The following is a 26,925-nucleotide window of genomic DNA, read 5'->3' as shown; positions in this document are numbered from 1 at the left end:
GGCATGGTAAAATTATTGCCACGGATTGCTATTTTTATGAGCCTTTAAGTATAAGTAGTGTAAAAAACCGTTATTGGTGCGATACAAGAACTAAGTAAGCATTTAATCTGTTCACTTGCCTTCTGAACAATTGAACACGACACACTGAATAGCGAGTGCCTTGGCTAAATCCTTCGTGGTCTCCGTCTTTCCGGTACCGGCCGGGCCGGCGGGGGCGCCGCCCAGGTCCAACTGCAGAGCACCCATGAGGCACAAGTAACAGCGGTCTGTCAGAGGCGTTATCACCAGTACACCTATAATGATAATATTAGTTAACACGTTCACTGTCCCCATACAAAATGATATGACAAAGTCACACGTCCAAGTGTGCTTCCACTTTGAAGTTGTGAACCCATAGTGGAAGCACGGACTCCTGAAAAATAGCTTCATGACCCCACATTGGGGGCACCCGGACAGGGTACGTGACGCCGCTACAAAGTGTCTGGCGAAAGACAAGCCCAGCAGGCAAGTTAGGTAAGTCACGTCACATAGACATAAATTAGATGATATAACGACAAAAAAAAATGAACAAGGGTATGTGATCAAAAAAAAAATGAGAACCACTTCACCAACTCACTAGTCAATTAACAAATCTTGCACTAAAGATACCTAGCATTAATATATGCAGGTTAATACTAGACTTAATTACCTCCAGCGCCCAAATATTCGTGCCCGTAGATATACATAGCGCTCGACATGCGAGCCACACAGTTGTCTATATCCTCTTCCCAATAGTAACGAATCATTTTAAGCCATTCGAAGTCGGTCCTGCAATTTTGTTACGTGGGTTAAGTAAATAATACAAAGTACATGGATTATATAAAACGTGTAACAGTTACGTTTATTTTATACGTCTTAGAAAATACTAAAAGTCTGTTTGAAGCCTTAACAAATAAATAAGATTAAAATTGAAGGAAACGAGATGCAAAAATTGATTCTTGTTAGGTTTTCATAAACGTACTTCCAGTAATCAACGTATCACTAAGTAGGTAGGTACAAACTTACTGTAGGTTAATTAAATATTTTCATGTATTTGTAACTATAGATACAATTTGTTATAATTTATAATACTAACGCTTTCTGTACATGTTTTTCCACCATATGCGATATTGTGTCCCTAGCGTGGACATCAACCGTGATCAGTGCACAGAGTACTTTTCTAAACAACGATGAGATATCTTTGCGAGTGATAGCCGCCAAATCGTTCAAGTCCGCTATGCATTGCTTCTCGTATGCGAGTAGCGCGGTGTCTATGCGCAGCGGGATATCCAGATCGAATAGGGCGTGGACACCTTGGGCCCACATTATCTGAGATACTGTTAGTACCACCTGTACAATAAGTAATACTTAGAAGTATATACCTCGTTTATTTTTATTAGAAAAACGGTAAACAATCTAGAACGTGTCCCGAGTTAGTACACGTATGATAATTACTTACTTGATTGGGATGTAATTCCACCCACTCAGTGCGAGGGCGCAACTGGAAATCTTTCAGGGCGAATTTCATTGATCGTTTCACGGAGGCGAACATGGCTTCCTCGACCTTGCCCAGCCAGTCTTCCACGTTTCCTCGCGCTTTTAGACCCTGTATTTACAAGTCTTGAGTTTTCAGTCTCTATGATTCTTAGAGTTACGTAAAATAAACGTAATTTAGCGAAAACGATCCGTCCTCACATTTTTAGGGTTCCATAACAAAAAGGTACAAAAGGAACCCTTATGGTGCGACCCTGTCAGTCCGGCCGTCTGTCACGTTGCTAAATATCTCGAGAACTCTTAAGGTGTTTCGCTTTCCATACAAAAATCAATTGCGTTTTATAGTTAGTCATTACACACTATTACTACATAATTATGTGCGCATCTACGTCTACTTTCGAATACTCGTTTGCGCTAATTGATTGAAAAGCTTTATTTTATACAGGAATCACGCAAAAAAACGTTGAGTATATTTTTTATCAATGTAACACCAAAATAGCGTTTTTTCGTGATTTCTGTATACTTACAACAAATTTCACGCAAGCGGTGTGCCGACGTCTCATAATGATCTGTATATATTACAACGCTCAGGTGCACGTGCACGTCTACGCACACGCAGCCGGTGTGCACAGGTCTTTAAACGAACTCGCACTCGATCGGTATTTTTATTAAAAAGAATTACTTTTTTTTGTTGACAGATTTTTGTGGTTTGTAATCTTTACCCTAAATTTGAACGTACTTAATTTAGGGTAAGGACGATGATTTTTACTATATTTTGGCTAGTGTAAAACATTCCTGCACCCAAAACCTCGGGGTATGGTTTACCTTTCCCAAGTTAACCCTCTCTCCTTCTGGTGACAGCATCGCAATGATGTCCGTGGTGAGGTCTTCTGGTTTGGCTGTCTTTGCGAGTTTCGCTTGCAACATGTCCCGAGTTTGGAAAGACATCTCCCTCTCCACAAGAGTACCGTCTTCTGTTATTTCCATCTCGCTCTCTGGGAGTTTCACTAAGAACTCGAGCTTAGCCATCGCGTCGAAGCATTTGCGCAAGTGTGGCTGCACTGCGTGTGGATTACGTGTCTGAAAGATGTATTGAGTAATTAGGTTTTCTGGTAAAGTACAATTATTCATCTATCGATCGATTTAATTTACCAAACCTAATATCGAGGTACTCTAGTTACGAGGTATTCAAATCTCATTGAGTGAGTGATATCTTGGCATTGTGGGATTACCTTGTCGGCACCATAGTGATTTAATTCTCTTTGGTCGGCACATACAATCTTATGCCAAACGTAGGTAAGTAGATTTTTGATAATTGTGGTATATTGGAGATTATAAATAATTGGAACCTTTAATCATAATTATCATAATATATTTAATAGGTACTCCTAGTGAAAAAAGATAGTTGTAGATCTTTACCTGTGCTAGAATTTCCAACAACTCATCGTTGGACAAGAAGAAAAACCTTGGGAAAGCAACACGTTTGGTTTCCAAATACGCCTCCAGGCACTTCATGATCTGGTCAAGCATTTCATTGTTTCGCACAAACTCTTCGTAGAGTTTTGGTTGAGTGACAGCTGGCATGGCCAATGGGACCTACGCATACATTACAGATTGTTATAGCGAATAAGTATTAAGTATATAGTATGAAGATCTGAGTATGTCTAAAATAACACTGATTTAAACTTTCACTATTTTTACACATTATTAAATTGTACAACGGGACTTAATCGCGTATCTAAGTTTGAACACCTCTATCAAATTTTTACTTATGTTACTAACGGTGCAGCACTATTGTGTTGTTGTTTATTGCTTATTAGCTTATTAATCTTATTAGTAATAAAGTTGTTCGCTTCTAGATTACCTACCTACCTATTAATAATTTAGCTTACCTTAGCAGTTTTACGCATAATGTCTTTCCAGGACTTGTCGACAATAGTGAACAGTCTAGTTTCATTGGGAAGTTGTCTTTGGATATCGGGGGCGGAGAAGATAACCTCCAAATAAATCCATGTTTGTTGGCATGCGAACCATTCTTCCTATTAAAATAAATTCCAATTATAAATTGGTGTGATTAATATAATCATATACCTTTAAACGATCAATTCCTGTATCTTTTATTTGTTGTTTATTTCGGGGATTTCGGAAACGACTAACGATTTCGGTGAAATTTGCTATATGGGAGTTTTCGGGGGCGAAAAATCCATCTAGCTAGTCGTGGAATGTATTGGGCCCTATACGTTCCACGACTCTTCTCTTTCCGCACAGACTCTACCTACGTCGGGACTTACCAATGTTCTCGCGAATATATCCAAATTCTTGGCCCATTCTTCGACTCTACTTTTTATAGGACCACAGTTCCTTGAACTGAGGATAGTACCGATGTGGATGTTACTCTCGTCCACAGCAGCCTGGATTTCCTCTAAACCACCCAAGACGAATACGTCGCGTGCATCCTTGTGGAGCAGCACAGGCAGTTCCAGGCATTGCCATATGTCTTCCACCTAACATTAAATCACAGAATAAGATAAAACACATTTGAAATTAGCTACATCACTAGGACTAATGAACCATCACTGATAGTTTAATACATATAGATAGATTCATAGGTAGCACTGCATACTTTGCTCTAATGCGTATTATTTATCCACATCATATTACCATATAAGTAGCTATCGAAACATTTTACATCCATTACGTTCCGATATAAAAAAAGCATAAGCATTATCTAACAGAGTACCTTCTTAAGTAAAGCTTCGAGCCCGGCCTCCGAGCTAGCCTGGCCAGCCACCTCCATCAGTTCATCGGGGTACTGAAATGCTTTCCATTCTTCTAGTTTATTTAACGTAATGACAATATCGGGAGTGATGCGAATTTTCAATATGTCCTCAATTTTGACCCAATGGCGTGGTTTAAGCGCAGGGTTGCGGAGGTATGTCATCACTGGCAGCTAAAACGTAAGTGTTAAAATTGCTTTCAGCATTCAATTGAATCTGAGCTCATATACAGAATGAACATTCAGTTACATTTTTTTCATAACGTTAATCATCTATACGGCATTTGTCGTCTACCCTCCTCTTATTCGTAAGTCGGAAGTGGAGGTATTCAAATATATCAACTAAATTAAAACCTAATCCTAAATTAAAAATTATCTTTTCAATAAATTGACTGACTGGTTTGCCGACCAAAGTCATAAACTTTTTAAAGATTTTTTACGTTTTTACGAATGATACATGCAATAGGTAGCTTATTAATCGCTTTATTATTACTTACTTAATGTTACTACTTAATTTTACAGTGCATTGGTGTTAACTGTAATGCTGTAAAATTTGATTTCAATAAATATCAATACCTATCAATATCAATAAATTATGTTTTGTAAGTTAACCTTTTCTTTCACTATTTCTATTCTTGCTTTACAAGTCGGCAGAATTTTATTAGGAGGTAAGCCTTTATCCAGCTGATTGAATATTTTTCCATAGTTGATTGTTGTATTTTGCACATCGTCGATGTTGATCGTGTTAAACGGCTGTTCATATCTATAATCAAACAAGTAATACGCAATATAAAATTAATTCATTAATTATATATCATTACGAGTACATACAACGCTTTAAAAAATAGAAAAAAAAGATTATTTTATTATTATAGTTTACTAACGAGAGTCTGTGCGGAAAGAGAAGAGTCGTGGAATGTATGGGGCCCAATACATTCCACGATTCTTCTCTTTCCGAACATACTCTTGCCAATAAGGGTGCTAAGGTGGCCAAAACCGGGGCATCTGCCCTAGGTGCCTATTAATTTGAGACTGTTGAACTCATTAAAACATAAAATATGGTAAAAAAAGAACGCACAATTGTGTGAAAAATTCGTTCCATTCCTTAGAGGCTTTCCATAATAACTGTCTAAGCTTGACATCGTTTATAGCCTCATCGAGTTGCTCCATTCTTGCTGGCGGAATCTAAAAAATAAAAGGTTCGGCTAAAGGTTGCTGTTTAGTTACTTTGTTGAATAGCATCAACAGTATTGATTTGGATGTGTAGTTTAATAATGTACGATTAGACAGATCGGCTGGAGTCGGGCCGCGCCGGAGCGCATTTTTAACGTGCCTATATACTAGTAGTTCGCCCCGAACTGAGAACTCGCGGTTCTCCAAAAATATCAATTGAATGCAGTCGTCAAAGGACCGAAAACCGCGTACGATTTATTGCAAGGTCTGTGGAGCCCTTAACTGATACTGTCACTGTGGTAAGCCGAAATATTTCCTGTCAAATGTCAAATACCTATATTATGTTTATTTTATTTTATTTTTATCTTGCTAATTATTTCAAAATGGTAAATTTAAAAACGATATTATGAAAGTGTAAGCCGATCACTTTCATTTGATACCAACCTCGACCATACTTTCTTTCAAATAAAATGACCAGAATAGCAAGACACCTCACACACAGCTTTTTGGCCTTCTAAGCTCTTCTAGCTCAATAACCCCTTGATCGAGCCTGCTCATAATTTAATGACTAAAATATAATGCCCTCGACTACACGTTTAGCCAATTTCATTTAAATTAGAACAAATTTACTTAAGTTATTGTGTATCAAACTATCTTCTGACAGTTCAGCTTAAAAACATCGAAATGCCGGGACGTGCCGCTAGCCAGCCGCGTGTTCAAAGTTGAATGTAAGAACTTCGCTTCGCTTCGCTCGCTCGTTCGATGAATGTAAGAACTTCGCTTCGCTTCGCTTCGCTTCGCTCGCTCGTTCGATTATGTACGGTACGGCCAGTTATATATTCTCTTTGGGTACGGTGGAAGCGATGGAGTCAGCCCGGACACGCCCGGAGCCGTCCGCGTCCGCGAGGAGACGACCGGCTTGCGGCCGTACAAATGTGAAATGCGTTCCGTCTTCGCCCGTTCAGTGGGAATCGTTTTTCTCCGAATTTGACAGCTAAACGTGATGGTCAGGCATCGGAGTTTTTGTCGCATGGTAAGACTAATAGCAAGCTATGGAGTCGACATTTGCCATAAATGTAAACTCTTATTCATACTCATACTCATTTATTTAATTTATCTTAAAATGCCTTTAGAGCGGTCGGTCGTGTATATTATCTTAGTCGAATTATATAAAAAAATATTTTTCTATTACATTATGAATTTATAACTTCAACTATTTTAACATACAACTATACAAACTACATCGCTGCGAAAGACCTAATGTCATGTAGGTACTGACCGCTGATAAAATTGATTAGTATTTGTCATGTGTCAATCACTGGTGATTGCAAACGTAGTAAACTGTCATTCAATAGAACTTGCGAACTATGTAAACAAAAGTTACTAGTAATTTGACATTTAGTGTCAATTTTAGTATGGCGGTTTGTTTACATAGTTAGCAATTTCTATTGAATGACATTTTAGTTATTTATATCTGTATGTGGTAAATACGTTGAGGAATATATTCCATAATTAATTATTATGCCTAACCCAGAAATAGCTGCAATTTTGGCATGGATAGAGCCATACAACGATTTACAATATGACTATGAAAAATCTGCTATAGTGTGCTTGAGTTGTGAAGTACAACTCACCCAATTGTAACATACATTTATTGCAACAAATGAGGTTTAATAAATTAAACTGATATACGTAGTAACTATTTAGTAATCTGTTCTCATATTAAATAAAATTAATCATGAGTATGAGTATGAATAAGAGTTTACATTTATGGCAAATGTCGACTCCATAGCTTGCTATTAGTCTTACCATGCGACAAAAACTCCGATGCCTGGCTGATGGTATGTTACTGTATGTCTTCGTACAAAATGCGGTAACTCTATCATAAGTTGACGTTTCACAATTAATGGCCACGAAATATGTGGCCCAGACCATAATCATCAGTACCGGATGACAAACTAGGGGTCACGTTTTTTTCTTAGACACCTCTCTACCTATTATGATCAATAACTCTTTGGTAGAATCTAAAATTGATTATCTCTAGCGTTCCAGTTAAAAAACTTTACCTTGAAAATTTTCTGCCACTCTCGTATTTGTTTGTCTCTTGCTGTGCAGGCAGCTAGTTTTTCAGTGAGGTCATCGAGTACTTCCGATACTTTATCCATGTCAGAATTAATGTCATATAACCACGGTTGCTATAAAAAATATTTAAATTAGTTTTATGTCTTTATAATAGGTAGGTACCTATATAATCCGAAAATCATAGTAGAAATCGTAGAATAACCCCTGCTTGCAACTTTGTCCGTATGTCGTTTAACGGAACTTGGTACCCCGTACCCCTGTTCTTACTTAATTCACTTCGTGGTTTATTAGGTATTTGCTTTGTGTCGCATGTGTTTTGTCACTTTCGTTTGACATATGTAGGTATAAATGAAATAGTTATTTGTTTTAAAAGGGGGCAAATATTGATACCCGAGCAAGCGAAGATTCCAACATTGGAAAAATGTAATCTTCAAATCTTGAGCGTTGCCTTAGTACGAGGGTTAAACAGAATTTTCCCGCGAGTGAAACACAAAATTTTTCACCACACCAACCCGAATATAATATCAAACAAAATCAAACCTAATCAAATCCAAATGAATGTTATTAAATATTTATCATTCAAAATCATCATTTAAAGGTCAATCCTACCAGCAAACATAAGCAAAACAACTCCAAATTTGCATTTGATTACTTTGCCTCACATGTGAATAAAATGCAACTTTTCTATCAGTTTTTGAACAATCAAAAGAGCCTTTACCGGTTGGGTGTGGTGAAAATGATTTATTAATGCCGTAATTTGAAAAGAAACCAAGAAGTGAGTTGCCGGGAAGAATGATTTCGTACCGTCAGTACAGTACCAACAACTAACATCGAACATTAAACAGACAAACTTTAATTAGATGCCTACCTATTTGTAAGCATTGGTGATAGAATTATTAATAACAGAGTTGTTACCGCGACTTCTTCTCTAAGTTTGTTCACATCCACCATGAGATCCATTATATCCTTCCCGATCTGGCTGGCGAACATGCCCGCTAATTTGTTTCGGGCTTCTACTTGGAGGTCAACGTTTTGTCGCAATGTTACGAGCGTCGCACTTAACCCTTAAAATGATAATGTTTTCAATAGTTGTGCTTTCAAATTGCCATATACACTGTCTGCGTTGTGCACACTTTGAATACTTAATTGAACTACTTACCTAGATATTCAGTCATATCATCAGCTGGGATCGGGATGTTGAACTCTCCCATGAGGTCGTACAATTCACGGAGGTACTCCAGGCGCTCTTCTAGGTACGCCAACCTGCCTTCCAAGGAGTCAAGCATGAAGTTGAATTGAACCAGCTCAAATGCAGTCTCTGGCTCCTTCGAGATGTCATCATTAATGCTCTCGGCTCCAGCTACTATTTCGTCAATAGCCGCACGACCGATGCTGTAATAAAGACAATTATTTCACTACAGATCTTTACAGAAATTTGTATAAGTAGGTACCTACTTAGTTGTTAATGTTGTTATTAATCATAAACTTACTCTGGAGTTGTAACACTGATCACATCGAAAAGTCTTCGTGGTTGCGGTCTAAATTGCTCTTGGAATGGAGATAAGCATAAAAATATTAACCCCAGGGGTTGGTAACTGACGACATCTTCTATGAGCTCCATCTGTTTATTAAGGCTGTCGGCAAGTTTTCTAAATGCTTCGAGATCTCGTTCATTCTTTATTATGTCTGTATCCATTTCAATTGCCTCCTTGAAGTTTTTCATAAAAGGTACCATTCGTTGAAGGAATTTCTCAGCGTTGGCGTAAGCGGATCGAATGGCATTGGGGATAAAAACGATATCAGCCAACATATCCTTATCTTGGTTCATTAAGAAATACAAATTTGGCGCCACTCCCGCTGACCATTCTACTTGCTTGCCCATTATTGTGGGCTGGACAAATATTTGCAAAGTTTCCTCATTCAAATAATTGTGAAAAGTTCGAACACATTCATCCCACCAGTTCGTGATTTTCTCAAGATGTGTGAATACAATTTCTTCACTTGGATTGAGCACAAATTCTCCGTTAGGCAAAATATAAGCGTCCACTTGAAACAACGCCCACTAAAACATAGTTAAATTGAAGTAGGTATACTAAATAAATAATGTATTGCATCGATAGTATATCAGGATTATACTTTTTTAAACTGTACTTATGTTCTTCCTTAGTATAGTTTCAGGATTTTTCTTAATCTCTACATATGTAAAGATAAATAGTAATCCTAAGGATAGTTAGTTATGTATATGACTATGTATCTATTAACAGTATTATAAGTGTTTTGGCATATCTAGAGCTGTAAACTTATACCTGTGTTTATTTAAAGAATAAAGAATAAATTCAGTCCCTATTAGTATGAGATGAGTTAAGACATTAGCATTTATTAACCACCATGTTTTCATGCAATAATTATTACCGTTTTATGGAAAATTTTCAATTGAGATCAATACATACCTTACATGTTTTGGTTACTCTTGGTATAACTTCGAGAACTTCATCCACCTCGCTGCCCATTAACCGGTCTTCACTGGGAGTAAACTCAACATGGATTCGCAGCATACTTGTCATCATGTGATTAGATCTTTTAGTTAGATGATACAGCATGTAGTTAGTCATATAGTCAGCTAACATTATAAAACTGCAACAGTTTTACAAGGTCGTTTAATCCTAAAAATAATAATAGGTCCCTAATGGAAATCACGTTACATGTGGGGCAAGCGGCTTCTTCGGATCCAGTGCCTCAACGAACTTTACTTATCCGATGAACTATGACCGATTTATTTTTCGCAATCAAAACGAAATGGTGCACCCTCATACCTATAAAATAAACCAAGCGCAACTATTCATACTCTCTACATTTATCTTATACTTATACCTTTTAAACGAGCAAATCTTGTATTTCGATTTCGATGGCTATGTGGAGGTTTTCGGGGGCGTCTTATCTCTGGGAAAGCGCGCATTTTTGAGTTCTTATTTGGTTTCCGAACAAAGCTCGGTCTCCCAGATATTAATAAATAGAGTAAAGGCACTCGTCTTATTAGAGAAACTTGTTCCAACTGAGAATAAAAATTGTTGTTCCTTTACCAAGCGAGTCGTTCGCAATATTTCCTTTTGTTCGCTTTTTCCGTGTACGACATGCCGCCTGTGGGTTTGCCTCTGATAACTTGGAACGGAGGTATATTCCTATCGTCGTATACGAAGCCTTGCAAGTAGAGAGCAGCATGACATGTCTGGGTTAAAACGTCCAATACGACTGCTCTGAATTCTATTAGCTTCCCTCTTATATACTCGAGTCTTTGCATCTGTCAAACAGTAACGATTGATTAATGATTAGTGAGAATTGTTTAAATGATCGAGCTTTACTTGTATCTTCATTATCGTACCGATCTACTTTTACCAGTTTTACCACAGCGTAGCGTTTACCGTGTAGCCTTAGGTTTTATAATTAATAAGGAATACATTATTTAAATTCCGCTATTGTTCAGCATTTAATTTGTTTCCGATTTCCATAAATACTATAAACTAATTTTTACACACTTTAATTTATATCGAGTTTTGGTCCATTAGATAGGTCTCAAGAAATACTTGATATCAAGTTGACAGACATGCTAATACTTGGGGCATTCTCTATGAAAAGGGTACCTTATTGTCGATGGTGCTTACGCTGCACAACGTCGCGCGGCATTGTATTTATATCGGAGCATCGTTAATAATGGCATAAGCGCCATCGACAATAAGGTCCCTTTTCATAGATAACGTCACACTTAGTTACTTACCTCCACTTCTATGAAGTAGAAAAAAGCAGTGTCAATGTCGCGAGATATATCTGCGAAACTTTTCATGTACATATCACAACACATGGCCTGAATATTGAGTAGAGCTTTACCGAGCACCGGTGTTAAAGTAAATAATTCCTTGGCCAGTTTGTTTCGTGTCTTATTATATTTTCTGAACAATATCGATTTCCTCCAGACATAAAAGGCTTTCCAATACCGGTAAACACGGAAAAACTTTATCTGTGGAATTGAAGATAACACGAAAATTTACAGAATGGCGCTTCTTCACAAATGTAGCTTGGGGCAGGACAGACCAATAAAAACTAAAAAATAAGTAGATACCTAAACTGAAATAGATGTCTTAAATTAAAGAAAAAGTGCCGGATCCGACATTCACCAGGTGGGAGCGCTGCATCATTTTTTCTTTAATACATATATGACATATATTTCAGTTTATATTATAATCAGAGATCGGACAAATTTGCGTCATTGCTCGCAATAATGTGGACATGACTCCAAAATTGATTAAATAATTAATCATTTAATTAATTTCTTACCTGAGGTTTAATTTTGATTCCTAATCAATAAATAACACAAAGAATTCTTATAATGTAAATTTATTAAAAAAAAAATCTGTATGTTTTCCAAATTTTCTGTAGGTACTCATTTTTAGGGTTCCGTAGCCAAATGGCAAAAAACGGAACCCTTATAGATTCGTCATGTCTGTCTGTCTGTCCGTCTGTCTGTCCGTCCGTATGTCACAGCCACTTTTCTCCGAAACTATAAGAACTATACTGTTGAAACTTGGTAAGTAGATGTATTCTGTGAACCGCATTAAGATTTTCACACAAAAATAGAAAAAAAACAATAAATTTTTGGGGTTCCCTATACTTCGAACTGAAACTCAAAAAATTTTTTTTCATCAAATCCATACGTGTGGGGTATCTATGGATAGGTCTTCAAAAATGATATTGAGGTTTCTAATATTATTTTTTTCTAAACTGAATAGTTTGCGCGAGAGACACTTCCAAAGTGGTAAAATGTGTGTCCCCCCCCCCCTGTAACTTCTAAAATAAGAGAATGATAAAACTAAAAAAAATATATGATGTACATTACCATGTAAACTTCCACCAAAAATTGGTTTGAACGAGATCTAGTAAGTAGTTTTTTTTTAATACGTCATAAATCGCCTAAATACGGAACCCTTCATGGGCGAGTCCGACTCGCACTTGGCCGCTTTTTTATATCAAAAATATATTTAAGTGCTATTTATTGACCAGGGAACAAAATTAAATCTCAGGTAAAAAATTAATTAAAATAATTAAATGATTAATTAATTAATAAAATTTGGAGTAATGTCCACATTATTGCGAGCAATGACGCCAATCTGTCCGATCTCTGATTATAATTCATCATGGGTGTCACCAGGGGATGTCAGAGGGAGTCAGCTGCCTCCCCCTCGTCGCCAGGGGGGTGGCAGAAGGTATTGTCAGCTGCCTATAGCTGGAGAATAAAATTTGAAACTAAATATACATATGCCCCTCCCCCTCTCCTTGGCCATCGGCCATATCAACTAGGTAATGTCAACGTAAACACGTAACTAAAATGTAGGCACGGCTACGACGGTGAGACGCAAATGACAGCAATATGTAAGCGCCAGTTTACGATGTGTTGTCAATAGACCGCTTACCGATGCTGTTAGGTATGCGTTACACAGTTTACTACAAAAAATATTAAGCGGGTCAGGTTGAGGCGGTGCCAATCTGGTGTGCGATAACCTTTAGACATAACGGCCTACCGTTTACCGTACCTACGTAGAGTCTGTTCGGAAAGAGAAGAGTCGTGGAATGTATTGGGTCATAAATTCGACGATTCTTCTCTTTCCGCACAGACTCTAGTACTACAAATCTAAACTTCACAACTACAGCACAATATTATTGTTTACTAATAATTTTAATATAATCTTATGATTCAATACTACGATATAATTAGCGTGTCAAATACGATCAGATTTTCTTACGTCTGTAAGTTGAACGAATATAGTGTACTCTTGTTCCCACGCAGGAAGAGCAGTGAACTGCATCTCGTTGGTGAAATGCGTTACTCCGCAAGGACTGATCGTCAGGTAGTTCTTTTTGTCGATCTCTTCATAAGGGACCACGCTAAATCAAATATATTAGGTACACCATTAATATTGATCACACTGGAAAACCTTTTGGTTTCTAGCTAACCGGTTTTTTTACCTATAAATAAATAAAACTGACAATAAGCCATGCCATGTTGGGGCATGCTCGGTGTAGGGTTCCGTAGTTACCCATCCGTCACAAGCCCTTGGCTTGGGGGTAAAGATAAAGATAAAAGATAGTTTATTCAAGTAGGCATAATTACAATGCGCTTATGAATGTCAAATAAAGCTAGGTAGACCGGCTCCAACCCTACACCTCTGCCCCGAGAAGATTTAAATCCCCCCTCAATTGGAGGAGGGTATCCCAATATGGGACCGGCAACAAACTCGGCGGGACACATCTTTTAAAAAAAAATATACATCTTATAATTAACATGCATTACGAGAAAATAAGGAAAAAAAATACAATTACTATTATTAGAGGTTACGAGTGTCATGTACCTACAGTCAGCTGCAGAGAAAAGGCACCTCCCCGGCATAGAAGTTTGTATGAAAAGGTGCTCAGCGTATAGTATTGCTGACTGTACATAACACACAAAAGGGAGTACCTCCGCAGCACTTGTACGTCTTTTTACTACAGAAGAAATCACTTTTTCCGAAAACATATAATTATGCTTTTCATTGAATACAAAATTGATTTGTATACTCATGCTAAATTGCAGCTTTCTAGCAGTACTATTATTATTTATTTATTATTACAATATATTTACACAGCATTACAGTTCGCACCAAAGCGCTTGCAAATTTATAGGTACATGCAAATAAAAATATGTAAAGTTATTTAAACTAGATAATATCATGTAATATACAATTTCATGTCAATCAATAAAATTAAACAATAGAAAAGAAAATAAATCAAAAAGTTTCATTCATCTATCCTCTCACAGTATTTCAGACATTCACGACACATATTCACCCATCTGATACTTCCATATTGCACTATAGCGGGCAGCGCGCTAAGCCGAGATACAGACATACGATCATGGTGAAACTATAAGGATTTCTTGTTGACTACGGAACCCTAAAAATTGAATATGACAAAATACGTTATTTACACTCACGGGCAAAAGGCACACAAAGTTATATTAAAGCAAAAATGGTTTTATTACAAAACTAAACTTACTTTAGGTAGTACGGTGTAAAATACACATTTTCAGGGTGGACTGCGTATATCATGTAAAGGAACCCACATTGCGGGTTATTTCTTACATAGTCGATGACTTCCTTTTGGGACCTGACTACAGGTTTTACCTTTAGAGGGTCTTTGGTCTTGCCTGTCTCCTGATCTACCTGAACATCTGCTTCCTTTATTTTAAGCGATTTCTTTCTTTTACCTAATAAACCAACAAAAGGGTGCGTTATTTATTGTTTATGGGCTATTTAATAGAAATTATAATAGTACCTAGTTTAAAAAAAATTACCTACCGATCATGTAAATGTTTTTTTTTAAACAAATTTGAGCGTAGTTTGAAATGTATCTTGCAGCATCAAGATGAACGTAAAACGGCTTAATATCATCTGATTTCAAATCAAACCCGCTACACTTTTTGGAAGGTAGGTACCTAGGTATTAAACTTACTGATAGCGTCATCCAAGTTGATAGGTTCCAATTGTAATGTAGTTTGTTTCCTTTCTTTCCTAAATCTTTCTTCTTGGGCTTCAGCAAAACCAGTCTGCAATACCATAAACAATTAGGTATTTTAGTATCCAATTAAATTATGTTGTTTTTAAATTCAATGAATCGCAACGCAAAATGAACGCAAAGATTTACCAAGGGTTGTGGTTCTTTCTTCACATATTCTATTTTGTCCAATAACTTTCTATGTGGCAGATGAAATGGTATATCACGAGGCTTTCTGAAAAATATAGATGTGTATATGTACTTACGTACTTACTTCGTTTATAGCTCTTGAACTATAAATATCTGGGAGACCGAGCTTCGCTCGGAAAACATGTAAAATCTCAAAAAATGCGCGTTTTTCCAGATATATGACCAAGCTAGATCGATAGCAAATTTCATCGAAATTGTTAGAGCCGTTTCCGAGATCCCCAAATATATAAATAAATAAATAAATAAAATAGAATTGCTCGTTTAAAGGTATTAGATTAGATATTATAGATAGATAGTACCTACGACGTTTTACAGTAGGTAGGTACATATGGCCCTTTAAATTTGTGACATAAGCACCTATTGTGCTAATACTAAACGCACTAGGGCGGTAACGTAGCACCATATGTACTGTTTATAAATACAATATTTTATACCACTTTTACTATAGTACCTAGTAAAAGTAGTCTAACAAATAAATTACGCTGAAGGTGAGTCATGAATCTAGTATTTTCGCCTGTTCCACCTATCCCTACCGGGTTGTCTCCACTGGTAGGGATGCATGGATTTTATTTCCGTCTTTTCCCACTGGTATATAGGAATAGGTGGAACCTATTTAAACGCTCCTATTTTTAGTGGGGATAGGTGGAAATATTATGGCTTTGTATCTCTACTGGTAGGGATAGTTAGACAAAATATTTCCACTCATCTCTACTAAACATGAAGTGTTTTCTTGAGTGTCTAGATATGATACAAAAATATGATATGATAGATATGATACTTTCACGCCTCGTACAAGAAAAAATGTGTCCCAAAAACTCAATTCCAGACCGTCTCATTTTTGTATTGACTTTTAATTTTTTTTTATGAACGTTATGCTCTGGGAACAAAAATCATACAACATTTTGGGTCACCTTTTTCATGTTGAAAGTACAAATGACTCTGAGTAAAATGAGCTTCATATGCCAATATTTTGGAGATGTAAATGAAATATACAAATTAATTAAAATACGCTAGCTCGCCGGTAACGGTTTTACCATATGATGTGTCTATTATTTGATTTTGACTATACTAAAATAATCTAATCAACCCCGATGAACAATCTTCCAAAACCACTAAGAAATGACAAGGTATGCATTTAATGCAATATCGTTTTTTTTATTACATTATCGACACATTAATACATAACAGTCACTTAATTTAATAAAAAAAAATATAGGTAGTAGAGATTGATGAAGTAAAATGTCCACTTAGCCCTCCTGGTAGCGAATAATGGAAAATAAGTCCACCTATCCCTACCAGGGGGGATAGCTTAGTAGAGATACATGAACTTTTTTTCCACCTATCACTACCGGTAGGGATAGATGGAAAAAAAATCCATGCATCCCTACCAGTGGAGATAACCCGGTAGGGATAGGTGGAACAGGCGAGTATTTTAACAGGTGAGTAGATAAAAATTAAATATACCTTGTGTACACTGTGGGAGCTCGACGAACATTCCTTTGTATAGTTTCGATTGCGGGTAGAGTTGTTACATTTGTGTGTATTGAACGTTTTCCATCTCCGTTCAACATATTTTGTAACATAAATGACGGCTTACTCTGAAAACTAACAACTAAATACGTTTTTAATCGAAATAATGCGTGTACTAAAAGAAGGCCTTTTACCGCATTATTTTTAAAATTCGTTTTCTTTAGACGTAATCAATAACTGACAAAATATATTTCAGTTGTTTACAAGTTGCAAATAGCAACCGCTTGGCAACCGCGTATTTGTCATAAAATCGATGTACGAGTAGTAAAACTTCAAAACAATGTTTGAATTTGGCGATTTTTTTCAATATTGTTTATGGTGTAGTTCTTCCGCTTCTTCTATAGTCTGTCAAGATATTTCAGTCAGTAGAAAAAAGCGGCAAATTTAAAAAATGTATATGTAATCAATCAGTCAAATTCGATTTTCGGGAAATAATCGCTACTCTCGGGTAATCGTCCCATAGAAAATTTAAATTTCGCGCCTTTTGCTACTAACAAATTTAAAATGCAACTTCTATATTTTTATACCCAAAGAGTAAAGTAAGTATAGGTTCGACCTACATGTAAAAATTGCACAAGCAGCATGCGCATATATATTCTTCATAATAGGGAATCCATAAACTTCAGATAGAGGTATGTGAGAGGAGGACAAACAGAGAAAATTTTCTATGGGACGATATCCCCTCGCGCCTACATTTTTCAAATTTGCCGCCTTTTTCTACTGACAAGATCTGCTATACATCCCATCCACAACTCTTCTCTTTCCGCACAGACTCTATATTATTATACTACTCTTTGCTACTACTAGTTTGTCAAAGGACTGTCTCATTTCAAACATAGACGGAAATAATCATACTATCTTTGTCTTACACTAGTACTAGCACCCAAAAGAAAAGGATCAGTATAGTTTTTTTTGTTATCTACTGACAAATTGGTTTGACCAACTATAAGGTCGCGCTGCGGTGCGGTAGTGTGTTATGACTTTTATGTGTTACTTTATGGCACGGATTTAGAGTTAATAAACTGGATCGAGTACATTGACCAAAAAGTGTGTCCACATGAGAAGTCAAACTAGAGCCCTGCATCTCGTTCTAATTAGGGTGACCATAAGACATCTGTATGTGGGATATTAGGATAACATGAAATATATCAGTAGGGTGTGTCATTTTCTAAATAAAGTGAAATTTTAAGTAGTCGGGTTTTTTCTTTCATTTGTAGTCGGCCTCTTTAGGGAGCGTTCAAGTATTACGTAACGAATTTGGGGGGAGGGGGGGGTCTTGTAAAACGTTACGATGTGTTATAGGGGCGGGAGGGGGGGTTTGAACTACGCGTTACGTAACATTGTTTTTTAACCTTTCAGAACTTTTCGCCACTTTACGGTAAGTACTTTACACCACATAATTGTGGCCTTTAGGTAAAAAAATGGTCACTTGGTGGTTACGTAACGTTTTACTAGGGGGGGGGGGTACAGAAAAACGTTACGGCGCGTTACATGGGGGGGGGGGGGAGGGGGGGTCAAAAATGACCAAAAATTGCGTTACATAATACTTGAATGCTCCCTTAGCACTCACTCATGGTATGTTCATAAAGGTAGGCTTCCCTTTTGTCCACTTCAGCTTTTTTTAAGTGTAAGCGTCATTGAAGATCTGTTTAGCAAATATGACGTTTTTTTTTAAAGTTGGTGCCTGTTTTCTATTGACGGAAATGTGTCCTACCTATAAAGAATCGATTGCATATATATAAACATTAAACAGTTTGACACACCTTTTCCGTAACAAAATATTATGTATAAATGAGAGTCTGTAATGTTTTAAGGAGTTAAGCACTTTGGTGTTTAATTTTGGCAATTGAAGGGATGTTTACAAAAACAACATAACTGACTACACTGGTTGACACCTGAAACGATTAACATGTTCTTAAAAAAAATGACAACCGCTCTAAGCAGTTATGTTGTTTTTGTAAACATCCCTTCAATTAGGTATTCTATAACAAATCTTAAATTAAACATGCCGAAATAAAGACATACCTATTAAGTTAAACTTACTTTTACATTACCTACGTTAATAATAAGAATTCTGTGAGACCGATTCACAACGTGCCGACATCATAGTCACCCTAATGAGTTTGACAATGTTGTCTTGTATTTTTATAGTAAAATGTAATAATTGTGGCTTTCTTGTGAAACAATATTCCACAATTAGCAATTATTTCACTCCAACAACCTTTAACACAACATTTCTTCACAATTTTTAAGAAATTTCGCATTCACGTGTTTTGAAGAAATGTCATCAAGTTGGGGATACCAATTAATATTTAAAGTTACTACAAATCCTACCATACTAAAATTTAGGTTTTTTTTGCTGTGTATGCGCTTGGTTTAATCAGTTAATAATATTGGCATCATAATTATTTACAAATTACTTAAAATATATCATAACTGTAATCTGAATATAGCACTAAAATTGTATAAGAAGGTAATTAAATTCAGTAGTTTAATGATATAATTTCTACCACAATGGTATCTTTTTAACATTGGCAACATGTGCGAGTGAGACACAGGGCTCGGGTTTTTCTATCTCAAGTGGACCGTTTTCTCTAGTCTGGTACGAACAACTTTCTGTCTCGGTGATAAGGTTCAAATTAGTATGGCAAAAAAAGTGACAACTCGCTCCAGTTTAAAAAATATAACTTCATGCTTTATGGTTAAACTTTTTTGCTTATGGCAACAATGAAAACAAACAATACAAAAAAAAAGAAAAAACAAGAGTGCTCTCGGTTGGCGCTATTTTGTGTAAAAAATATTAAATTCAGATAAATCTAAATAAAGTGAACAAATTTGTTTGAGAATTATTATTCCTTGATGTATTTAAAATAAATCTGTGCTTCGAGGAATTAGAAGAAACATCCTGAGGCGTGATTTTAAAAGGTAGATTGTGGTCGCGGTAGTTGGTGACAACTTTCACCTTCTGTATTGTATTATCAATAATTTCTTATATCCTTAAAGAAAACTATCATCTATTTTTCCAATTATGTTTCTTGCTCATTTAGTTGTACACCTTATTTCATTTTCGTAGAAGTGACCTACTAGAGAAAATCGCAATGCTTAATTATGTCGATATGTATTTGTCGATGAATTTGTTTCTGTATCATCAATCTTTTGCCAGATGGAGTAGGTACAAATATTTATTAATACATGTAAATATTTAATAAGTAATATAATGTTTAGTATGTAATGGAAACAAATGATAAAATGCGTAGTATTTTATAGTTTCGCATTTGCATTGATATCATTATTATATAAGTGCTATTATGGTAGCATAATTAATAATTGTTTTTATGTAACTAAGTGGTGCTGCGCGGAGGTAATTGTTGCGTTATGCTTTTAGATAGCCTAATGGGTTTGTTAACTAAAAGTGTGCCAGTAAGCTACTGAAGCTTAGTGTTGGCCTGCTGTTGAGGAATTGAATGGCGATGTATTACTACGCAAGTAAGCTGAATGAAGCATCATGTAGCGGGTGTAACATTAAGGTGCCACCACCACCCAGCGAGCCGGCCCCAGTCCCTCCACCACCCACCGACCATGCTCCTCTTCCACCCGACCCAGCTCTCTTGCATGGCACTGGACTCTCTTACTATGATGTAAGTTAACATTTTGTTTTAAGCCATTACATTTATTTATTATAATCTTATAAACATAGCATTGTTTAAAATTTTAAACTGATTTTAACTGATTGATTACAGAATGATGATTATTATTCAATGGTGAGAGGCAATAAGTTTATGACAGAAAACTCTTGTAAACATCTTGTTATGAATGGTGGTTTAAATTTTGTCACACAGAAAGGAGATGCTACACAGGTAATTATCAATAACGATTAATTTGTACATAAATATTTGTCGCTTCTATTCAAATACATACTTCTTTCCCTTTATAGTTGTCAGCTGTGGGTGTAAAGACATTAACAACATTTGTGAATTGCCCGGTGGAGAAGACGGATCTTGAGTATAAAGATGGGCAGCTTGTTAGTGCTCCCCTGGACTCACTGGTAGACATGCTGAGGCCTGGAGCAAACAAATCCTATACATTCACATTCCTATTGTGTTCCCGACTTTTTATTAAACCTCATGAATTACTTGGAAAGCTATGTAAACGCTACTTTAAAACATATGACAAGATTGTAAGTATCATTATTTATATTTTTTATAATTTTAAGCTAAGATGAGCCCTCATCATGTTGTAGTGTTATTGATAAAATTTTCTATTGCGAAACCTATATGTCATTTATAAGAATGTAACAATTTAGAGATGTCACTGTTATTTGAATACCAAAGTACATAATGAAGTTAATAAATGAATCAATTTAAACGTCCCACTTTACTGTAGCATATTTCACCCTTGAACCAATAGTAATTTGGTTGTATGTTTTATTTTAGCAGAGCTTGCCTTTTACTATTAACAAATACCAATAATTATTAAATACTTTATGATGGAAATAATAATTGTAATGTGTACAGGGAAGGGCGGAAGTGAAAGATTTAGTAGAAAAGGAGTTAACAGACATGAGAGCACTAGTGAGAGTGTTGACACAGTGGACCAGCATGTTCCCCTATGACTTCCGTGATGATAGAGTTATGGCACTTGTTCGGAATATCACACAAAGGTAAAATATAATCTTGGTGTATTGTTTCCAAACTTAAGAAATTTACCCATAACTTGAGGGTTCTCAAAAACTAAAGCTGTGCCTTACTGTAATTGGAGTAAAATTAACTTCATATATTATAAAGACAACAACGTTTTGGTAGCCTAGAGATAGTGTCTTTAATTGAGTATGGGCAGCTAAAAAAAATAAGTGTCTGTGACTACTCTTTAACGTAAATGAAAATAATTCAAATTGTAGCAGGGCAGATGGGTACCTTTTCTTGTTAGTTTCTCCTCTGGATTGGGAGGTATGACGGCAGTCGCTTTCGTAAAAACTAGTGCCAGGCTGATCCCAGGCTCATGAGTTGTGGCAAGAAGCCAAGACAAACGCCAAGAAAAATGATTATATAGACCACAAACTTTGTTAATATTTTTATAGATGTGCAGCAGAACACATGTCTTCAGTAAGGGTGGAAGTATCAACAATGCTCGAGAAACTTCTGGATAAATTAACAGCACTTGAGCAGTACGAAGAAACATTGGTTGAAATACCTCAAGTGACATCTGTAGAACAGTTAGCTCAGGTAAAAAAAACTCTAATTTTCGCTTATTAGCATATTTCTACTAAAAAATTCTTTAAAAGCAGTTGTGAATCATATTTTTTTGTTAACAGGGAGATATTCTTACACTTGGTTTAACACCAGCTGAACTGGCAAACCAATTAACTATAGTTGAGTTACATCGACTGTCATTTGTTGGACCAGAGGAATTTGTGCAAACTTTTGCTCCGACACAGCCACAACAACCAACATCTTCTTGCGGGAAGACATCCATCAATCTGCACCACATTGACATGAAGAGTACAAGGAATCTGGAAGCTTATGCTGACTGGTTTAATAGACTCAGCTACTTATGCGCAACTGATATACTAAAGGTATATATCAATTAAATAATTAATTATCTAAATGTTTATTGTTATGTTGATGGGTTCGTCAATCTATGCGTCCCAAGTTAAAACGGCCGTTTTGGTTTGAGTTCATTGTTATTTCTATTTATTTATTTATCTTCTCAGTTTAGGTTTTTTTACAATATGAATATAAAAGTAAAATAAAAAATACATATAAATGTTGTTTATTATTTAATATCTTTACAGGCTGCAAAAAGCAAATGCAGAGCGCGAGTAATAGAACAGTGGGTGATGACTGCCAGAGAATGTTTCAACCTTGGAAATTTCAACTCCCTCATGGCCATCATTAGTGCTCTGAATATGTCTCCAGTAACACGTCTTAAGAAAACGGTAATATTATACTATCTTCTACAAGTTCTACAACATTATTCATTAGGATTGATTAGGCGTTTGTCGCACTGATGCGGCTTCCAATTAACCGCTTTCAAGGCGGTTGCACACTCAGCATCAATTAGACAATGACAGCTAAAGCCTATTAGATGCCGACTGCAACAATCATTAGTACCTACTTATAGTTTGGCAAGAGTCGTTTGTCAGTGGAACATAGGAAGAGAGGACCATTTCTTATTAGTATTGTAAACCCAAAAAGGGGAATGAGATTATTTTTTATTGTTCTGTCCCTGACGTAACTTGTTTGCCAGACTATACGTATCTCTGTTAGTTTTGACAAACGTTAAAGAATAACGCCATTAATTTGTCGCTATTTGTTTACAGTGGAGCCGCACGTCTGGAGTATGCGGCCAGCAACTGCGTCAGTTGGAATTATGTGTTGAACCTAGTGGAAACCACGCAAGGTAATTAGAAATGATATAGAAGCTATAGCCCTGGCCTACCAATTTTCCTCCAGTTGTCACGATCCTTGGAGAGCTTTCTCGAGTTGGTGATCTTTCTCAGCTTGCTAAGATCGTCCTCCACACAATCTACCTATGTTTTCTTTGGCTCTCTGGGATTTGTCTGTTGTGGCGTCTATCTAGTCACAATATTTGCAGCCCATCTCAGCCGTTTATATCTATTTACATTTCTTATTCCATGATTTTCTGCTAGTTCTAGTTTTGTCTCGACATTGTATATTTTTTGACAAGGCATTGGTGTAAAATAAACAGTTGATCATTTTAACCGTAGATACCGAGCAGCGCTAGCGGCCGCGCCTACTGAAACTGCCGTTCCGTTGCTGTCCGTCACTTGCAGGGACCTGCATTTTGCCAATCAAGGCTCGTCATCGAAGTAAGTCAACTGTACATTCATTTGCCATGGGAAAAGGTTGCCGAATGGCTTTTGCATGAATGGAATGCCTAGTTAGGGTCAAGGCGGGAACAGTGGTACTTGATGGCACTTTAAAGCCGGCCACACACACTAGGTTATAACCGATGGTTATGCCTGCACAGTTTACTTGTGCAGGCATAACTGAACGTGTGTATGACATGACTCCTTGCCTGCGCAAGCAAACTCCTTGCCTGCGCAAGCAAAATTGAAAATATCAAAATTTATATTTTTTGCCTGTCGGTTGTGCTTGCGCACTTCGCTTGCGCAGGCATAACTGAACGTGTGTGGCTGGCAGGCTTGATAGGCTTCAGTTATCCAGTGATTGCCGAGGGGATAGGTCGCAAGTCACTGTGCAACAATGTCGTCTCGCAAACGGAATGCAATTGTAGAGGATTTTTAGGGTTCCGTAACCAAAGGGTAAAACGGGACCCTATTACTAAGACTCCACTGTCCGTCCGTCCGTCTGTCACTAGGCTGTATCTCATGAACTATGCTAGTTAGACTGTTGAAATGTTCACAGATAATCTATTTCTGTTGCCTCTAGTACAACAAATAAATACTACCGGCCAAGTGCGAGTCGGAGTGGGGCTCCCATGATTTTTTTTCCGTTTTTATAGATAATGGTACGGTACCCTTCGTGCGCGAGTCCCACTCGCACTTGGCCAGTTTTATTATTTTTTAAGTGTGGAGTGGATTCATGGTTTGTATGCGTGTATGGCTGACGAAATATAAACCTAATAACGCTATTGCGTCGACGTCAACCACCGCTACCGGTGCCATGATGGTTTGAACGGAGAGTTTGTGCAGGTTTGTCGTTACGTGTGTGTGCCCTATGGAACTCGGTCGTGCCTGTTGGTTTTGCTTGCACAAGCAAAACCGACACGCAAAACCTAGTGTGTGTGGCCAGCTTAATAGAATAATTCGGCCGATACGAACATTGCTGAATATTCCGAATACCAAATAATTACCGAATATTTATCCCATCTCTATTCCAAACTAATATGTATAGAGCAATGAGCATATATATTCTTAAATTCCGGCTATCCATCTTTCTCGCACTGTAGAAAATATTCGGTGGCAACTTGATTGTAAGGAATAATGTAATTGCATTCAGATTGGGCGGTAACCGCGTGAACTTCGAGAAGTGGTCCCTGCTGGCGCGGCACGTGAGCCGGCAGCTGGCGGCGCGGCGGCTGTGCGGCGACGAGCCGCCGGCGCCCGCGCCGCCGCCGCCGCACCAGCCCGCGTGGCGCTTCTTCAACGATACTGCCACGCTCACCGAGACCGGTAAGTCACGTTGATTTATCGTTACGTGTGTATCTGGATTCGGCGGTGTTTGCGTAAGCTTCTTATGAACAGTCACGCTCCGTGATTGTTACGCCATTTAGGGTTCCAGATAAATTGGACATTCCATAGCGTAAGTATGGAACAACCAATTTAGCTTAGCTGGTCAACCAAATCTTGTCAGTAAAAAAAGGCGCGAAATTCAAATTTTCTATGGGACGCCATCCATTCGCGCCTACATTTTTCAAATTTGCCGCCTTTTTCTACTGTCAAAATCTGGTTGACCAAGTATATATACTGTACGATTCACATAAACCGGGCCGCGGGCGACAGTCAGTCGAAGCGTGTGCGCGAGCTCCCGGTGAGAGATCTATGCGATGCCCTTCAATGCCCTTGTGTACTTATTAAATAGCGCCTCATAGCTTGTACTAATGTTGTTGACGCCGTTACCAAAGGCGGTCAGAAAGCACAAGACAAGCTATTTTTACCAAAACCGGAACAGTTATGGTTTAGGAAGCGAAAGTATGTAATTTTTTATTTTTTTGATTGTCTCATGTGTTTGACTGTAGCGTCTTAATTGATTGCGTATCGGGGTGTAAATCGATTCGTTCCAAACGGGGGTTTTGCAAAGAAGATAAGTTGGGTTTCAGTTTTATGTTTACTTCAAGACTGATGTGCCAAATCTTCAGCAAGACACTTATGGAAAAAATTTGAATATATAAAGCTTATTGAATAGTAAAGGTGTAAGTACATTGTTCTTTACACAAAATATTTAATAAGGTATCGCAACACGTTTTGGTCTAAGAAAAAAAAGTCAATTATTGTCGCAAAGATAACTTACAACAACGAATCAAACAAAAAATGAGGAAAGGAAATGAAAGTATTGAAACTGTATAAATATTTGAAAACCATTACTCCTTTTCGGAAGTCATTTAGAAATTTAGTCTAAGACTGACTATTATATGTATTATATATATGAATAACTATTATATTATAATTATAAGTATTATAGCACATTAATTTAATTATCTGTTTTTTAGCACTGGAACTCGTGTCATTCGAGCGCGAGCCGCCTGTCGACCACATGGAGAAAGAACGATTAAAACGTCTCAAGGCAGCTTAACCTGACAATCCTGTGATTCTAATCCACCTGATAATATTGCTACTTATCAAAACTTTATTACTAGTGAACTTATCCAGCACATAAAACTATCGGTATTATAATTTATTTTAGGCTATAGTCTTCTTTACAATTTAAACAATTTGTGACCACGTTGGTACAGACAGTCGTGATCGTAGCAAAAAAGGTTATACCTTTGATAGTACCTACTTGTCGCGGCGAATGATGATCCCCATGACAGCTCGTCCAGCTCGTCTTTTAGATAGGCTTAATTTAAAAAACAATTGAAGGAGTAGGTTTTTACCGTATTTTTAATAAATAATTATAAAATGTGTTACAGTACCAAAAAAGCTTCGATCAACACGGGCTTCCGACAGGTCGGAAGGGATAGGCCCAAGCGATATCTTGACATTCAAATCATTCTGCCATTTTTCGCGGGGGGGAACGTGCACACAGTCGCACTTCTCACACACTTGCATACAAAATCCAATCTGTAATGACGCCACAAATACATAGAAAATGACACCCTACACAGACAAATCTTGCACACCTCGATCTGTTTTTGTGTACGGACGAGTCACAAGTGTCACAACACGCACACTAACACATTTTCGTCAAGAGATGAGAAGTCGGATTTGTTGCTCGACCGATCCGCAATTTGTACTGGGCGAGAAAAATCGATAAATCCAGCAATTACATCAGACTAAAATATAATAATTGTGTGTAAATATAATTAAACGTATGACATGTAAAAAAAATATTACGTGTGAAATATAACACCTTCTTTTTGTA

At 37.1% G+C, this 26,925-nt stretch overlaps 2 protein-coding genes across 2 annotated transcripts in view; one reads left to right on the top strand and one right to left on the bottom strand.

Moving 5' to 3' along the window:
* The window catches only part of LOC134661354 (dynein axonemal heavy chain 6), an 81,577-nt gene extending 64,648 nt beyond the window's left edge, over window positions 1–16,929 (bottom strand). The window contains exons 1-23 of the mRNA XM_063517393.1: window positions 16,796–16,929; window positions 15,272–15,356; window positions 15,080–15,173; window positions 14,624–14,834; window positions 13,336–13,477; window positions 11,316–11,555; window positions 10,624–10,841; window positions 9,994–10,177; window positions 9,034–9,605; window positions 8,703–8,935; window positions 8,459–8,607; window positions 7,528–7,656; window positions 5,367–5,473; window positions 4,901–5,051; window positions 4,253–4,462; window positions 3,804–4,016; window positions 3,405–3,551; window positions 2,932–3,108; window positions 2,338–2,592; window positions 1,478–1,624; window positions 1,115–1,368; window positions 689–807; window positions 120–293 (exon numbers count right to left, since the gene is read on the bottom strand). Coding sequence (XP_063373463.1) covers window positions 120–293; window positions 689–807; window positions 1,115–1,368; window positions 1,478–1,624; window positions 2,338–2,592; window positions 2,932–3,108; window positions 3,405–3,551; window positions 3,804–4,016; window positions 4,253–4,462; window positions 4,901–5,051; window positions 5,367–5,473; window positions 7,528–7,656; window positions 8,459–8,607; window positions 8,703–8,935; window positions 9,034–9,605; window positions 9,994–10,177; window positions 10,624–10,841; window positions 11,316–11,555; window positions 13,336–13,477; window positions 14,624–14,834; window positions 15,080–15,173; window positions 15,272–15,356; window positions 16,796–16,914 — 4,330 coding nt within the window. The 5' untranslated portion in view covers window positions 16,915–16,929. The remainder of the gene's footprint in view (window positions 1–119; window positions 294–688; window positions 808–1,114; window positions 1,369–1,477; window positions 1,625–2,337; window positions 2,593–2,931; window positions 3,109–3,404; window positions 3,552–3,803; window positions 4,017–4,252; window positions 4,463–4,900; window positions 5,052–5,366; window positions 5,474–7,527; window positions 7,657–8,458; window positions 8,608–8,702; window positions 8,936–9,033; window positions 9,606–9,993; window positions 10,178–10,623; window positions 10,842–11,315; window positions 11,556–13,335; window positions 13,478–14,623; window positions 14,835–15,079; window positions 15,174–15,271; window positions 15,357–16,795) is intronic.
* A 3,092-nt stretch (window positions 16,930–20,021) lies between these two features.
* Window positions 20,022–26,290, top strand: LOC134661924 (ras-GEF domain-containing family member 1B-like). Its single transcript, XM_063518176.1, has 11 exons — window positions 20,022–20,499; window positions 20,602–20,718; window positions 20,796–21,038; window positions 21,376–21,521; window positions 21,939–22,083; window positions 22,173–22,433; window positions 22,653–22,796; window positions 23,181–23,260; window positions 23,589–23,690; window positions 24,844–25,016; window positions 26,054–26,290. The coding sequence occupies exons 1-11, from the start codon at window positions 20,326–20,328 to the stop codon at window positions 26,134–26,136; spliced, it is 1,668 nt and encodes a 555-aa protein (XP_063374246.1). The 5' UTR covers window positions 20,022–20,325; the 3' UTR covers window positions 26,137–26,290.
* Window positions 26,291–26,925: the final 635 nt, after the last annotated feature.

This window comes from Cydia amplana, chromosome Z (assembly GCF_948474715.1).
Source record: "Cydia amplana chromosome Z, ilCydAmpl1.1, whole genome shotgun sequence".
Classification (NCBI taxonomy): Eukaryota; Metazoa; Arthropoda; class Insecta; order Lepidoptera; family Tortricidae; genus Cydia; species Cydia amplana.
This window is presented reverse-complemented; position numbering and strand designations above follow the sequence as displayed.

Bases quoted from the DNA above. Each gene is read 5' to 3' on its own strand.
- LOC134661924 (XM_063518176.1), top strand. From the start codon at position 20,326: ATGGCGATGTATTACTACGCAAGTAAGCTGAATGAAGCATCATGTAGC. The intron at 21,039-21,375 runs GTAAGTATCATT...TAATGTGTACAG, and splicing joins TTAAAACATATGACAAGATT to GGAAGGGCGGAAGTGAAAGA. The intron at 25,017-26,053 runs GTAAGTCACGTT...TCTGTTTTTTAG, and splicing joins TGCCACGCTCACCGAGACCG to CACTGGAACTCGTGTCATTC.